We start from the raw sequence: 16,681 nt of genomic DNA on the forward strand, positions 1-16,681 counted from the left end.
AGGCTGGCCTCGAACTCACAGAGATCCGCCTGGCTCTGCCTCCCGAGTGCTGGGATTAAAGGCGTGCGCCACCACCGCCCGGCGCTGGGTACCTTTATTACCCAGGGGAATTACCAAGTGAGGTTGTACTCCTGGAGAAATCACCTGCCAGAGCTGTCAAACAAAAGATATTCACAGCCAACGCGGAAGTTTGCCTTTAGAGATATCCGAGGACATCGCTAGTTCAGCACATCCAGAAGTAGGACCAGCTCGGGATGGGAAAAGGCATCCTGTCTTGTTCTGTTTGCAAAAAAGTCTCATTACGTAGTAGTCCCAGCTGGCCTAGAATTCATACACAGACCAGTTTTAGCAATCCTCCTGCCTCTGTCTCCGAGTGCTGGGATTATAGGTATGCACCCACTGCCATGCCAAGTGTTAAAGATTTCTTCCCGCCCCATGGGCAGTTAAATCATTTACAAGAGTAAACTTGGGGTGTCCTTCCTTGCTGCTTCTCCCACTCTTGGGGGGTCCCTTCTCACTTCCCCCTAATTAGTCTCCGTTCCCTCTGGGGGAAAAAAAGAGAGCAAGTTTGTATCCAAAGACTGCCTTCCTTTCCAATAAAAATGCACCTAAGTAGAGCTCCAGCGTTTCAAATCTCTACTCTGTCTTTAAACCCTTGTTCTTTCTGGCTTTCTGCCAAAAAGAAGGGCTAACTCAACCCAAGCAAAGACTCGGGGTATGAAGTATTTGCTACCATATTCTGTTTTCATTTGAATAACCGAATTTAAACATCGGTTTAATCATACTTCTCTCTCGTTTCAGAGGACACAAACCTGTGTGCCCAGCTCATTTGCACAAATTACGTCTCTAGCTGGCTTGAAACAATTAGCCAAGTTCCCCCTGTAGTAATAACAGTTAGACTAATGAGGAACGATTGTACCAAGCAAAGCCCTATCCTAGAGACGGTGGATCAACCAGAAGAAGCCTACTGTGTGTGGAAAGGAGTTTGTGGCTTGAGGAAACCCACTGAGGGTCGAATTCAGAAAGCAAGCGGTAAAGAGGGAGGGATGTCACTGAAGAGGGGGTTGAATACCGTCAGCAGGGAAGGCTCATAGATTCTCATTTCCAAAGTCTGCCGCATCCTTCACATGGTTCATGATGACACTTGATCCTTGCAAGAATCTTGCAAAGTTATGATCTTTATTTTATACTTGCAACCCTGGGAATTGGACCCAGGCCCCCCCTGCAAGCTAGGGAAGCACTCTGTGGATGAAAAACATGTCCAACTCTCTTAACTATTTTAGAGTTGAAAACAGCATGCATCAGAGGGAGGTGAATGGCCTTCAGTTCTGGAGAAGGTGACCAGCAGAGCCCTGATAGGTTCCCATGGTTTCCAGCACTGCAGATATTTGAACTTTTTTTTTTTTTAATGTATAGCCCAGGCTGGCTTCTTCATCTTGCCATGTTCAAGGATGACCTTGAACACCTGATCCTTCTGCCTCCACCTGGGATTACATGCTTGCACCTCGATATGATATGAGGTTTAGATTTTGAGCACCCTAGGCAAATACTCTGCCAACTGATCTACATCCTTTTCAGTCATCTTTTATTTTTAAGGCAGCGCCTCTCTATGTAGCTCTGGCGATCCTGGAACTCTCTGTGTAGAGCAGGCTATGCTTGAATTCACAGGGATCCCCCTGCCGCTGCTTTCCCAGTGCTGGGATTAAAGGCATCTTGAAATGATCTCTAGGGCTGCAGCCATTCCTCAGAATAAATGAGTTGCAAGATGGGGCTCGGAGCTCATCAGCTCCAGCCTGTTCCGATCACAGACAGGGAAATGGTGCAGCCAGAAGTGAATTTCCTGCCCCAAGAGTGAAATGCTGAGGAGCTGAGCTGTGAGCCAAGGCCAGTTCCACACTGTCTGTTACAGGTCTGCCTCCCAGACAGCTCACAGCAGGATTGTCGTGCAGGAAGTTCTAGGGTTTAGATTTAGCTCCCAGCATTGAAACACACACTCTCTTGCTTTCTCCCTCTTCAGAAAACTTTATAAAGAACTCTACTTGCTTTCCTGTCCCTCAAACATTTTTTAACAGGGGCTAATGACATGGTCGTCTCAGCAAGAACAGGCTCTTACCTTTGAGCCTGATGGCCCGAGTTCCATTCCCAAGACCCACCCGGTGGAAATAATGAGCTGACTCCCTCAGGTTGTCCCTCTGACCCCTATACTTACACTGCAGCATGCACCCCCTCCCCCATACACATACACATGAATAAATAAATATGTTTAAAAGATCATAGGATAGATCTCAACCGTTAAGAGCTCTTGCTGCTTTTCCTGGGGACCTGAGTTTGATTCCCAACACCCACATGGAGTGGCTCACAACTACCTGGAACTCAGCTCCAGGAGATCTGAATCCTTCTTCTGGCATCTGAGAGTGCACACACACACACACACACACACACACACACAGAGAGAGAGAGAGAGAGAGAGAGAGAGAGAGAGAGAGAGAGAGAGAGAGAAGAGAGAGAGAGATAGAGAGAGAGAGAGAGAGAGAGAGAGAGAGAGAGAGAGAGAGAGAGAGAGAAAGGCATAAAAATAAAAATAATCCCTTTAAAAAAATACTTTAACCCTAAAGGTCTGAAAAATCTCAAGCCTGCTAGACAGCAGAGGAAAGTCCACATTACATTGCTGCTCAGCACACATGCTCCTGCCAATCACCCACTTTTATCCTAGCAGCCCGGGCTGTGTGTGTGTTCCCCAAATATTCATTGTTCCAGCTCGTCCCCCATGCTTCCACCATAAAAAAGGCTCTGTTACTTCTGGTCAAAGGTTTCAGGATGGATGCCTTGTAGTATGATCCGTCAGTATCAAAAGAGATCAGGTAGCCCTGGTCAGTGGCCTATGAAGAGATTTCCTTTACAAGCAGGAGAACTAATAAACCATTGTAGAAGGCATAGATGTTCCGTGGCGCTCAGACTCCTAGGATCTGTCTCTGTCTTAAAAATAGGCTTCAAAGCTTATATTCACTTGTTCCAAGGCACTCATTTTTAGGTGTCCTAAGGCCTCTTTTGGGGAAACAAAAGCCTGCAAAGTTCTCATTGGGGTCAGGCTTGTAAATTGGTTTTACTTGTCATTTTTTTTAAAGTTATTTTTCCTAGTAACGTACAGAGGAAACAAAGGAAAAATCCTATCAATACCAAATCTTCTCTCTCTCTCTGTCTCTCTCTCTCTCTCTCTCTCTGTCTCTGTCTCTCTCTCTGTCTGTCTCTCTCTCTCTCTCTCTCTCACACACACACACACACATACCTTCCTCTATAACCGTGGTTCTCAACCTATGGGTTGCGACCCCTCGAGAGTTGAACAACCCTTTTACAGGGGTCGCATGTCAGAGATCCTGCATATCAGATATTTACATTATGATTCATAACAGCAGCAAAGTTACAGTTATGAAGTAGCAACAAAAATACTCTATGGTTGTGGGGAGTCACCACAACATGAGGTGTGGTGTATTAAAGGGTCACAGCATTAGGAAGGTTGAGAACCAGTGCTCTATAATTTTCTATCGTATTTTGAGGCAGGGTCTCTCCCTGAACCCAGAGCTCAGTAATGACTAAAGTAGATGGCCATGAGCTCCAGGGATCCATCTGTCTGCCCCTTATAGTACCTGCAGTACTTGGGTTATAGACACAGTCACCTTTTTATGTAGACACCAAGGACTTCAACTCAGGCCTTTAGGCTTGCAGCAAAGACTACATAATGAACCACCTCTCCTCCTCAAATCGGGTTCTTTAACAAGCTTCCAGTGCGCTCATCACCCATCGAGCATGATTTTAAATGTTGAGTGTCCTTGAGGGGATTCGGCACAACAACTGTGTCATCATCCACCTGTACTAGTGGGGGGACTCCTCGACCCAGAGCTCATGAGTGTGAGATTCATGAATCATGAGATTCAGTCCCCGGGGGATCAGACTGCAGACCCATCATGTTCTCGGATGCTTCTCTTTGAGAAGATAGTTAGTGGGCAAAAGAGTTAGTGGGAAACGCTTACTCATGTCCAGAGTGAGAGGAAGGAAGACAGATTCTGAATGGAGAACCTGAGTGTCCATGTTCTGGTGGCTCAGCAGCCTTACCCATCATCTTGCGTTTTCCTCCACAGGTCCAAGGACCAGGTGCATTTCTAGTGGCCTACTTCCACCATCCCCTGTGGCATTCCTGAATTCCTCTATACTAGTCCACTTCTTTCTTATATCACTCACCACCTTATTGACACTATTCTTGGCTTGTTTCGTTTATTTGTTTGTTTGTTTTGTTTTTCGAGACAGGGTTTCTCCGTGTAGCTTTGTATCTTTCCTGGAACTCACTTGGTAGCCCAGGCTGGCCTTGAACTCACAGAGATCCGCCTGGCTCTGCCTCCCGAGTGCTGGGATTAAAGGCATGGGCCACCACCGCCCGGCTTGTTTCGTTTATTTGTATTGATACTCTCATTGTCTCCTAGATTATAAACTACAAGGAGGTGGGACTTGGGTGCAGTTTGCAGTTTTGTCTTTTTTGTTCACTGATCTCTCCCAAGCACTGCAACACCCAACACATGTGAGCATCTAAGTTAATAACATGAGCTGAAGAGAGAGAGCTGGAGAATTCCGTTGGCAAGGGGGCTCCAGGTGTAGCTCCATAGAGTGCTTGCCTAGCATGCACCAAGTCCTGGATTCTATCCCCAGCACTGCACATAGCTAGGTGTACTGGCCCACTTCTGTAATCCTGTCCCCTGGAGACGGAGGCCAGCGGATCACGATCATCCTCAGATTTGTACTCAGATGGAGGCCAGCCTGGGTTACAAGAGACCAGAGCACTGGGCTGGGCGTGAGAACTCAGTGCTGGTCTTGTGTCTTGCATCGGTCCAGGGATGCCCCACCTGCGTCCTGTGAAAGGAAATGATTGGGAGGTTGAACACCCCATCTAAGCACTGACCTAATCTTCCCTAGCTGGTGAAGTTTCTCAGTTTCAGTATTGCAGTGTCCTGGTATTCAGACAACGGCTTCAATTCTTCCCTCACCACAGTTTTGTACAGATAACTGCAGAGTTCAAACAGAAACACTGTCCTTCGGCTAGGTGTGGAAAGGTGAATGTGCTTTAAGCCAAGCGTTAATATTTTTAGTGCGTTTTTATTTATTTTTAAGTGTGTGTGTGTGTGTGTGTGTGTGTGTGTGTGTGTCTATGAGAGTGTGAGAGGCAATGGAGTTCAGAGATGTCGGATCCCCTGCAGCTATAGGTACAGGCAGGATAGTCACCTGCGACATGGATGCTGGGAACTGAACTCAGGTCCTCTGGAAGAGCAACAGATGTTCTAACCACTGAGCCAACTCCTCATCCCTGATGTGTATTTATGACGCACCGAATGCAGAAATAAGATTCTTTGTTTTTGTTTTTTGCTTTTTGTAATTGCTATGTGATTCAAAGAAAAGAACATCAAGCTTTAGAGGCAGGAATGGGCCCTAGAGACGTAGACGTAAGAGAGCACGGGCCTTATGGATGAGCTCTGCAGCTATCAGGGTGGCCTCTGTTCTCCTATTTTTTCATACATACTAGAGTTCTAGCTCACCTGTCACTCAGGCCCCCTTTTGGGGGGGACACAAACAGAGCAATTCACATGACTGAGGTGTGCTTCAAGGCTCTTAGGTGTCAAATCAATCGGAGATCGTTTAACTTTCGTTTGGCTCCTGGATATCCTGATGAGGTCCTGAAGTTGTGACTTGCGGCTTGTAAGACGCAGTGGACAAAAGATCTCTCGAATAGGACCATCGAAAAGGGTTGTTGTTTTCTAGTCTGGGAGTGGGAACTATGATAAAGGGCATTTTGCCCCATTTTCAACCTGGTCAGACCGTGAGAGAAAAGCTAGGCAGAACCACCAGCCCCACAGCCAACTGCTAAAACAGCATGTATAGCTGTCACCCAGAATAAAGGACCTCCACGGCCAACCTCGTACCTGTCTGGCAGGACTTGGGAACCACCTGCACACTTACAGAGTTCTCATCTTTGTCCCTGACACCGTAACCACATAAGCCAAGCTGTCTGACCTTTGGGGCTCCCTCCATTTTTCTGTAAAGCAAGACTTTTTTTTTTTTTTTTTTCAACTTGAAGTTAAAAACCTGTGATGAATGAAACCTTAGGGAACTCCTGGGGGTGACATAAGCTGTTACCCCAGAGAAACAGACCACCAGTTCAGAGTGAGAGGTGGACTGCCTCACACCACCCCATTCAAAGACTTTCAGAAACTTCAGTGACAGGGAGCTGAGCGGAGCCTCTTCTAGCCCTTTGGTTCCAGCTGGTCTCGAGGGTCTGTAGCTCAGTTGTCCTTGAAACACCCCCAAATACCACCCAGTGAGTCTAGTGGGGCAATTAGACACCTTTCCTTCCCTCTCCTTGGCCTTCAGCGCTCTGGGACCCAGGGCCATCGGGTAGTTTGGTGAATCTGACTGAGATGATTGAAGGTGACTGGTTAACTCCCATCTGTTTATTTCACCAGGGCCTAACCCAGAATCTCGCACTGGTCCTAAATTTATTCCTTTTGGACAGGGTATCACTCCGCAGCCCTGGGGCTCACAAGGTGGAAGCTGGCTGGGCTCGGAGGAGGATTACATGCCGCTCTTCTTGCCTCTGCAGGGACCAGCCACGCCACCACACCCAGCTCCTCCTGAGGAAACTTTTAAGTTCCTCTTGGAGAAAATGAGTCTCTATTTAAAATGTAAAATCGACTATCAACGGGTTACGTATTTATGTAAAACGCAGGCAAGTTAAATAACTTGCCAGTTTTACTGTTTATAGTGAGTTGGAATCTACATCTCACCTAAAATGGCTTGAGAGTCAACGTACATTAAAGTTCTTTGATAACTGGACATGATTGGCACATACCGATAATCCCAGCATTTGGGAGATGAAGGCCAGAAGATCAGTCCATTCAAGCTCATCCTTGGCTACATAGGCCAGAAGATTCTGAAGAACCCTCAAAAAAAATAGAGGGGCTACAGAGATGGCACAGGGGTAAAAAGCACTTGGGTGCGTTTTCAGAGGACCTGTGTTTGGTTCTTAGCCTTTACCTCTCCAGATCCAGGGGATGACATTGTGGGCACTCAATACACAAAAATAAAAAAACTTTCAAATGCTTTAAAATCTATTGTTTTTTATCCCACAGATTAGAACCGGTGATTTTAGTACTAAATATTTTAACAACTGGTTTCCAATCTGTGGAATCCACAAACCCATTTCCTTCTCTTGAGTGGGTATAGTACCCTCCCCCAACCAGGATTCCACAATGTAAAACAGTAAGGACAGACTATTTGCAATTGCTGTTCAAAGGGAGGGAGTCTGAGGTCGACCTAGGAAGGAAAACATGGACTTGCATCATTTAATTGCTATTTATTTTCATAAACATGAGGTATTTCAAAGTGCTATAAGGTGCAGCACTAAATATATACATTTTGAAGAAATTAAAACACAGAACTTTGCCATTTTACCCAGTTCTATGCACCAAACATGAACAAATACAGTAACAAGGAAGAAACAGGCTAGGAAAAAAAGGAATATATATATAGTAAAATTTCTTTACAAAAGTTTCTTAGTTCAAAAAAGTGATAAAGTAATATCTACTCAAAACTTTCACAACTCATTTTCATACGAAAATATAAGTATCAAATTTAGTTATGTATCAGCATCATATTAAAGTATACAGGCCGTGTAGGAATTAGTACAGTACATAACAGATTAACAATATATTTGTATACAAAACATGCTCCTCAAACATTGAGGTATTCTTACAGTACTTAGGTGTGAGCTTCCAGTCTAATACTGGCCGCAAGAGCCACCTCTCATTACCCAGGACGTATACAAAAGGCGGGTGTATCAATGGTATTTACACAAGTGTTCCCGGGGGGCCTCCAATGACAAACCCCCTTCTGTGGCATCTGCTGGAACTTAAGCACCATTGTAAAAACAAGGAATGACTCTGTTTGGAAACTTGGACCGGAACAAGGTGACTTCACAGCCTCCTGAAGCTCCCAACTGTCCCGGAACTTCCACGGCTGTCACCAGGTGATATGGAGGAGGAAAACAAGCCACCCAGCATCCCATAACTCAGTTTTTGTCTTTTTTTTTGTTGTTGTTTTTTTTTTTTCCAAGGTCATGGCAGAACCCCGCGTCCTGCCCCCTACCCAGATCCAAACTTGACAGGGGACCGATTTGAAAGTAAACCAACATTCTTAATGTCAACACAATGTTTGTTTTAAAAAAAAAAAAAAAATCAAAATGTGCAAAGTGGCAGTGACTGTCTGTCCGTGTGAGAAACGTTTAGCAAGTCCGAGCATGTTCGATCTTCTTTAGCAACTGCTGCTGCCTGGCCTGCAGTTTCTCCTTTTCCAGCAGGAGCTGGTGCTCGTTGGCCTGCAGGGCGTGGACGTACTCGGTGGCCTTTTTCAAGATGACCACCTTGGCCGCCTTCTCGTTCTTCACCAGCTCAGGCACATGGTCCCTGAGCGTCAGGAAGCTGGAGCGCAGGTCGTTGCGGCGCTGGCGCTCGAGGATGTTGTGGTTGCGGCGACGCTCGCTGTCCTCCGAGTCTGAGTTGCGGGGGCTCAAGCTCTTGGCCTTGGCTGGGACCACACTCTTGAGGGGGCGCGGGGAAGCCTCGCTCTTGAGTTTCTTCTGCGGTGGCGCATCCTCGCTCTCCACGTAGGGGGAGGGCGCGGCATAGTTGTGCTGCTGATGGATGGGCACGCAGCGCTTGAGGATCAGCTCGCCGCCGCCGCCGGGCTGGGCCCGCCCGACACCCAGCGCTGAGGTCTTGGGACGCACGGTAATGGTGAAGGTGGTGATAGCCTTGTTGTTAGAGGAGGAGCGTCTCTTCTCCACGGTGACCACGTCTATCTCCTCCTCTTCGTCTTCCTCCTCGTCATCTTCATCATCTTTGAGGGGAAAAAAACATATTTTCAGGTAAAACATTATGAAATAAACACACCCACAGACACATTATAAAGGTCTAGCGGCAGGGCCCAGATAGGGTTTGCATTTGAAACAGACTGATCACAATTCAGACAAGATGCACACACACACACACACACACACACACACACACACACACACACACGTACACACACACATTCCTACCCCAGGCTTCTATTTGCAATGACCAAGGAAGGCTTTATTTAGCAAGTGGGGAGAGCCAGCAAAGCACTTGCCTAGCATGGAAGGGGCACCCTCATCACCCCCCAGTTAGATCCCTGGTCTCAAAACTAAGACCAAAAAACTTTTGAGCAGGTGGCAGAAACTGTAGCTTGAACCCTAGCTTGAGTCACAAGGAACAATGGGGCAGTAGGATTCTGGGATAGGTTACTTAACTTCCCTCATCCTCAGTTTCCTTAGCCATTCAATGGGGGTAATACCACAGCATTTGAGTTTGGCAGCCAATATGTAGACTTGGCGACAGATGCTCCGTAATAGGAGCTTTTAGCATAATCACCAGCCAGTCTGCCCCATGGATTTATTTATACACAGTTCCACAGCCATCCTTCAGACTGGAGGCTCCTCATTGGGTAAAACACATGGCTGGGTTTGATTTTTCCATCCTTAAAACTCGAGGAACAATTTCATTCACTACGGAATAACAACCCTGTCTTTCTGCGAACACACGGGTTCTACACAGTAAGCAGTTTTTCATCTCGGCAGCAAAGATCAAATCTCAATTATAAAAGCTCTAATCCACAGTAGCAACACATCCCAACGGGAGCTGTGCCCAAGCAACAACATCAACAAAAAATCCTATGTGTTTTCTGACTTCCTCTGTTGACTGCCATGCTAAGAGAGAAAATTATGTTTTTTTTTAAAAAAAACAAAACGCAACAAAACGCAAGCATGAAAACCAAAACACATCTTCTGCTTGATCTAGCTAGGACCGGAAAGCAGAACAATTGTGAGGTTTCTTCTGAAGCTGAAACGTTAGGCTGTTCCAGTCTGTGGGTCCCTTTAAGCCATGTTTTGGTTTTCAGCCAAGAAGACAGCTGTTGGAAGGAAGTGCTTCCTCACCGAAAGCTGTCAAGGCACAGACATTAAAGGGACAGAGCCCTTTCAAAGTGCAGGCTTATCACCGAGTTTCCTCCCAGGAGCCTCAGAACGATCCCTCCTCAGCCCAGAAGGAAATTTAGACTTTTTTTTTTTAATTGTGGAAACACTGGCTTTTCAAGGTCTAAAAGGCGGGTTAGCTGCAGCTCCAAGGACAAGGGCACACAGGATTTAGGTAAAATGTTGTAGGTACTTCCACAGCCCCAAGGGGAAAAAAAAAAAAGCTTCTCTTTCCCCCCTCCCACCCCCGTCCCTTCCCTTCCGAATGAGACCCATATAAATGAACACAAAAGAACCAATGAATGCTTCCAGGTTGTGTGCATTCCTCAGGAGGGGCTGAGGAAAGGACCCCGCCCTCACCTTCAAGGGCACTGGGTTACCGAACACAACCCAACTCAATTAGGTCAGAAATTCCAACGACAACACACCACTGGACCAGCCCCTCACTCAACACTGGAAAGAGGTTCCCTGAAAGTGTACACAACACAACCACGAATGCACTTGCTGCCAGCTGCTGAACTGGAGGGAGGGGGTGCCCCCACCACCCCCAGTCTTTCTGATCCTCTGCCTGACTTGCGTCAGGCACAACGCCGCCTGCTGGCCACGCACCAAGCGCAAATAGCCCACCACCCACGGAGGGCCCACAGTCCTTGGAGGGGGGGGGGGGGGACGGGGGGAACGGGACCGCGCTGGAATGGGAGCCAGGCATTCTTCCTAACTTTTGGAAGCCTGAGTGGGATTGTGCACAGCCCTTGTCTTTTGGGAAGTCTTTCCCCTTTCCCAGACCTGGCCTACAGGAACCTTTCCAACGCACTAACAGGTTTCAGCCTACGTAGCTTTCCGACCTCACACCCTAGGGGCAAGGATTCCCGAAGAAGAGGACAGATCCAATTTAAAGGAAGGTGTAGCCCGTGTTTTCCAGCTTCCTCTTGGTAAAGGTGTGCAGAACAGAACCACTGGCACGAAGCTACTATAACAAAGGGACCGCAGCCCCTCCATCACCACCCCCCACCCCGCTCCAGGATCCCAAGGAGGCAAGGACCCCCGGTCCAAGCTTTACCTGAGTCGCTCAAGGTGTCCTCTCCGGAGGTACTGAGGGCCTTGTGCTCGCCACTGTTGGCAGGACGGCCGCCTGCACGGGCAGGAGCGGCCACCGGGGCAGCAGCCGGAGCAGACACAGTAGTGACCACAGCGCTGGTCGCAGGGGCACTGATGGGGGCGGCGGACACCGGCGGCGCCTCACGCTTGTTCACCGGGAAGGGGAAGACCACGGCGGGGTCCACGCACTCGGCAGCCGGGTGGGAGAGGTCGGCGGGCAGGGTGGCCCCGGTGCGGCCAACACTCGCCGTTCCGCTAAGGGCACGGCCCCCGGGGTTGCTGGTACCCACTCCCGGAGCCGGGCAGGCTGTGCCGGCGCCCGGGGGCCCGTGGCCGTGCTGCAGCTTCTCGTTCACCGCGCGCTCCAGCTTCTCGCGGGCGGAGAAGCCGCTCCACATACAGTCCTGAAGGATGACCGGGTTAGGGGTGAGGCCACCCAGTCCCCCCAGACCGAACGCATCCTCCTCTGCCGGGTTGCCCCACAGGTCGGCCTCCGGCAACAGCATCTCAGTGGCCCAATTCGAGGGCTCCGGGCTGTGCTCTGGGAAGGCGCGGCTGGGCGACAACGGGGGCGTGGGCAGCAGCTCAAACTTCTTCCAGATGTCCTCCCCCGGTGGGGTCGAGTCGGGACCGCCGAAGTAGAAGTCATCTTCGTCCGGATAGAAGCAGGGCTGCAACGAGTCAAACTCGAGGTCTGGGTTCTTGCAGATCATCCCCGGCATGGTGGACGCGGTGCAGCTGGGCATCTGTTCGCCTCCCGGCCGGCCTCCCGACTAACCACTTTCCTCTCCGCTCTTTTTAAATGTGGGGGAGTGCTTCCTTCCCGTGGGGGAGGTGGGGGGGGGCCACAGAGTCGCGCCAACCTCCAACACTACAACCAACAGATAAACCAAGAGAGAATGAGCCAGAGGGGTTGGATTGGTGGGGACAGGCAGTGGGCGCCCCCAATCTCGCCTACGAGCTTCCCAGCCTTTCCCACTGCTCGGGAAGGTGGAGGAAGTGGACCCTCTCCTCCACTCACTCCTTTTGTGTACAAGCTGTCTAAGGCCGTGGGTGGGAGGGGGCTTGCAGATGCAGGGGTGGGTGGGTGGTGTGGCTCTGCCTGCAACTTTGGAAACTGCCGTTTCATTCACACAAGGCACTGCCTGGGGGGAGGGGGCTGTTCAAGCTGCAGATCCCAGCTCCCACTAGCCCGACAGCCCCTCTTGCACCAGGGTAGGACCCAACTGCTCAAAGGCAAGTCCAGCTACCGGGCACGAGACGGGAGTACCTTCCATTTTGCAGAAATGAGACGTCGGCAGCGCAAACGCTAACGGGGTTCGGGAAACTTTATTAATTATTAAGGGCCTTTCTCCAAACAGACTAACAACAGGCACTTATATGCCAAGCCCCTTCCACCCAGCGCCTCAATTTCTGTCTGATACCCTTGGTGGTCATCGTCTACCTATAGCTTATTTTGACGCTTTGCAATGCTTTCCCTTCGGAAGCCCCAACCTCTTCCACCGAAAACAGGCTGAACCCCATTCCTAGGACTGGTGCAGGGGCGCCGGCGCGATGAGGGTCGCCGGAGAGAATTGCGTCCCCTAAGCTGGAGCAGCCGTGACCTACATTATCACTCGGGCACCCTAGCTTCGCCTAACCCCCTTTCCTTCCTTCCCGCGGCACCTTTTGGAGAACCCCAGCTTGGGGTGGGGACGCACCGGCTCCCAGTCAGCTCACACTTAGACAAATCTTGTAGAGCCTGGCGAATTTCTTTTCGCTAAAGCTATTTCTCTTCCCCGGGCCAGGGCTGTAAAAAGGATTAGGGCGGGTCTCTTCCAGCCAGGGTGCCTTCGGGTGCTGAATTGGCTTTTCAGGGAAAACCCCCAGATGGTTTTGTTTCGGAAGCAGACACGGTGTAACCCCCCACCCCCGAAAAAAAAAAAAGCAAAAAAAAAAAAAAAAAACCCGGCATATTTGGGTGCCGGGTGCAGAGCCCGGTTCAGGGGCTTGCTTAGCCGCAGCGCTCCGCCGTTCCCCGGGCGCTCGGAGCTTTGCAAGAACCGCTTCTTACCTCCTGCAGACTGCCGGGGATCCGGAGGCGACTCGGCGCTGGGGTCTCCGGGTGGGCTGAGGGGGCGGCGGCGGGAGGGGGCTGTCCTCGGGCGGCTGCAGTGTGTGTGCGCGCGTACGCCTGGCTAGCGCTCGTTCAGCTCCAACCCAGTTCCCAGGAGCCCCCCGCATCCACCCAGCGCGTCCAGACAGATGACTGTCACTGGCTGCGCTTTGAAGCTCGGGGGATATTATTAACTGAAAAAAATCTGACACACCCGGGGGGCGGGGAGAGAAGGGGGCTGTGGCGCAGACGAGGGGGAGGGAGAAAGGCAGAGGCAAGCGCCTTTACCCCGCCCTCTTGATTTCCATAAAAATCAGGGGAGGCGCCAAAGCCTTTCGCGCCAAAAGCCATTTGCTTTTTTTTTTTTTTTTTTTTTTTCCTTTTTGCAGACTGCAGGCTGCAAAGCTGGGAAACCCGGGGCGTGCTCCTCCCGCCCTTTTGGACCCCCGGGCTTGCACCCGACGCACTCAGCGAACCAGCTGCTGCGCGCCGAGTGGTGTTGCGCAGCACCCACCCCCGTGGGCCTGGGCATTACTTGGCTTTAAAAAAAAAAAAAACAAAACAAAAACCTAGAGGGTCCCTGGGTGTGTACTGGGAGGGGGAAGAGAGGTTTCTAGCCTGGTCCCTATTTGCATTACCTTTTGTGTGTGTGTGTGTGTGTGTGTGTGTGTGTGTGTGTGTGTGTGTGTGTATGTGCAAGCTGAGCTCCAGGCCAAAGTGGAACAAGGCCTGGCAGAGGGGCTGTTCGTGTGTGATCTCGGAAGAAGGCGACGGGAGTGCAAAATGGGAGGCCGAGGACGCGCCCACGTAGGAACGAGACCGCAGGAGGTTTCTAGTTTCAAATTGAAAGGAAGGGGCGCCCCCCTTGTTTGAAAATAAATAAGTGCGGGCTACGAGGGTGGCGCCGCACCGTTTTCTTCGGCCGAAGGCGACACCTCGCGGAGACGGAGCAGAAAGCGGAGCCCACGGCCGGGCCTCGGAGTGGGGCCACCCCCGCGAGACAGTTACCAGACCCTCGCTCCCGCGGGAGGGCTTGTGAAACGCGGGGAGCCGCGTCCGCTGAAGTTGTCCCCACCTTTCCCAATCAGCCCTTCCGAAATCAGGGCTAGTCGAAATTCCGGACAGCTGGACTCGGTGGAGATAGAAGGAACTGCAGTCCCCGTCGCCCAGAGTGTGGCTCTGGAAACCTTGAGTTCGTATTGACGGTGGCATCAAGGAAAGCCACCATCAACTTGGCTTCTTTTGTGTCCCGGTTGCCTCACTTACGAAGTGGCGTTAACAGAAAGAGCGTGACATCTTATTAAGACCCAGAGCAGGGTGTATGTGTTTTTCATTCGCCCCGTGGGGACATTTCCCTCCCTCCCATCCCACAGCGTCTCACTTCCGTTCAGGCAAACATTCTTAAGGGTCTGTTTGTTTCCGAAATGATGGGGTTAAAAAAAAATAACCGCTCCTGTCCCCCAAAACTTTACAGTGAGGACCCGGATCTCCTGTGGAGTCCCTTCACTCCCACATTCCCAGTGGGATGGTATTTACCCTCAAAAACACGCTCCCTTAAGCTTGTTTGTGGGGAAGCGTCTCCATTTCCCTCTAAACTGGAAATGACACCCCTCATTCACTTCCACCGAGGAAGAAGAGAATGCCTAAGGAGTCAAGTTCAAAATGCTGTGTATTAGCATGTGTGAAGGTTTCCCCATCTGCCCCTGAATGCCTACATAATTCTGGGGACCAAGGCAGATTCTAGGAAGCAGCCCATGAATGAGGGGTGAATCTCCCTTCCAAGAGCCTTTATTATTTGGGTCACTAATGTAAAACCCATTACCCTTGCAAAAGCCTTTAACACCCTCATTTCCACACCCCTGGCCTCTTCCAAACCAAGCCCACCCACTGCATTCTCCCCCAAGGTGCTGGCTCTGTGAAACCTTTGACTCCCTTTGTAATTATACATACACAGCAGGGGCTATATGGTAAGTGCTCCTGAATGTTGATGGAGGTGGGTGTCATTGAAAAGGACCCTTTTAGGCAGCTAGATCTGGCAGGTTAGTTTTGTTTATTAGAGACACAGCGGGAGAGAGATAGGTGTGACTCCAGAATCGGCTCTTTTTTTAAATTTTTGTTTCCCTTTTTTTTTGTTGTTGTTGTTGTCCTTGCTGTTTGGGGGAAGAGGTTTTTGGTGGGGTCGGGGGTGGGGGTGGGGCTTCTGTTTTTAAAATGGGGTCTCATATAGCCCAAGATTGAACTGCACATTGAGCGAGGATGACCTTGAACTCCTGATCCTCTTGCCATCACCCAAATTCTAGAAGTACAGGTCGCTGCCTCTACATCTGGCTTCCAAAATCTTCTTCAGAACCTCACATAAAGGACACTTAGACTTGTCTGCCTGAACTCTCGCAAGTAGCAGAAGGACTATGAAAATGGGTCAAGATGGCCCAGTGAGTGTGGATGAATGTCCTCTCTCTTCACTCTCTTAAAAGATAAGATGTTTCAGAAGAGAGGGAACAGGGAGAAGATGACCTGGTTACTCTACATGCCTCTGAGCAAACCGTTTATCTTCCTTGGACCTTAATCTCTAATCTCCTGCTCTTAATGCAAACCAGCAATTACTGAAATTACCAGCAAGTCTGAATCTGAAGGTTAGAAGAATGATAAAAGTCAGCAAGTATTTATTGGTACCTTCATTGGCAGGTAGCGAGGTAAAAGACAGTTCAGGGAGAAAAATTACCTAATAGCCATTCTTGGTGGACTCGCTGAGAAGCCATGCCTCTTACAAATAAATATTGAAGCACTCCAAGATTCCAAGGGACTCACACAAATGAAAGGAATCCTTGGCAGGCTTCAAAGCCAAGGCTTTGTTCCCGTCTTGAGACCCCAACGTGGATCAGGATGACAGCTTCCTGGATCTCACCTACACCAGGAGGGAAGGAGACACACCCCTAACAGGGATGGTGTAAGCCTTACAGAGAGAATCTGGTTTATAAATAAGAAGATGGGGGGGCTGGAGAGATGGCTCAGAGGTTAAGAGCACTGCTTGTTCTTCCAAAGGTCCTGAGTTCAATTCCCAGCAACCACATGGTGGCTCACAACCATCTGTAATGAGATCTGGTGCCCTCTTCTGGCTTGCAGGGATATGTGCAGACAGAACACTGTAGACATAATAAATAAATAAATCTTTAAAAAAAAAAAAAAAGAATTTTCTAAAAAAAAAAAAAAAAAAAAAGAAGATGGATGGAGGTTGCTTTAATCTGTTCCTTTTTTTTTCTTTGCTAAATGAAATAAATAAAAATAGCACAAGGGTACACAAATCCAGGAGGACTTAATCCATGACTGGTTAGAAGACCAAAAACCTCACCCAGCCTCCAGGTTTCTCATTTTATTGGGTCCTAACTTCCCCTGCCTAGATA

At 49.5% G+C, this 16,681-nt stretch overlaps 1 protein-coding gene across 1 annotated transcript; it reads right to left on the minus strand.

Moving 5' to 3' along the window:
• Nucleotides 1-8,293: 8,293 nt before the first annotated feature.
• On the minus strand, nt 8,294-12,044 carry Mycn (MYCN proto-oncogene, bHLH transcription factor). The gene is made up of 2 exons (XM_059248548.1): nt 11,148-12,044; nt 8,294-8,934 (listed from the first exon to the last, which is right to left on the minus strand). The coding sequence occupies exons 1-2, from the start codon at nt 11,929-11,931 to the stop codon at nt 8,321-8,323; spliced, it is 1,398 nt and encodes a 465-aa protein (XP_059104531.1). The 5' UTR covers nt 11,932-12,044; the 3' UTR covers nt 8,294-8,320.
• Between the last annotated feature and the right edge of the window lie 4,637 nt (nt 12,045-16,681).

The sequence above is a fragment of the Peromyscus eremicus genome, chromosome 22, assembly GCF_949786415.1.
Source record: "Peromyscus eremicus chromosome 22, PerEre_H2_v1, whole genome shotgun sequence".
NCBI classification, from domain to species: Eukaryota; Metazoa; Chordata; class Mammalia; order Rodentia; family Cricetidae; genus Peromyscus; species Peromyscus eremicus.

What these genes read in the sequence shown, in the direction of transcription:
- Mycn (XM_059248548.1), bottom strand. Translation starts at nt 11,931, where the DNA reads ATGCCCAGCTGCACCGCGTCCACCATGCCGGGGATGATCTGCAAGAAC. An exon ending in GGACACCTTGAGCGACTCAG is followed by an intron (nt 8,935 to 11,147) that starts GTAAAGCTTGGA and finishes TTCCCCTCAAAG; the next exon opens with ATGATGAAGATGACGAGGAG.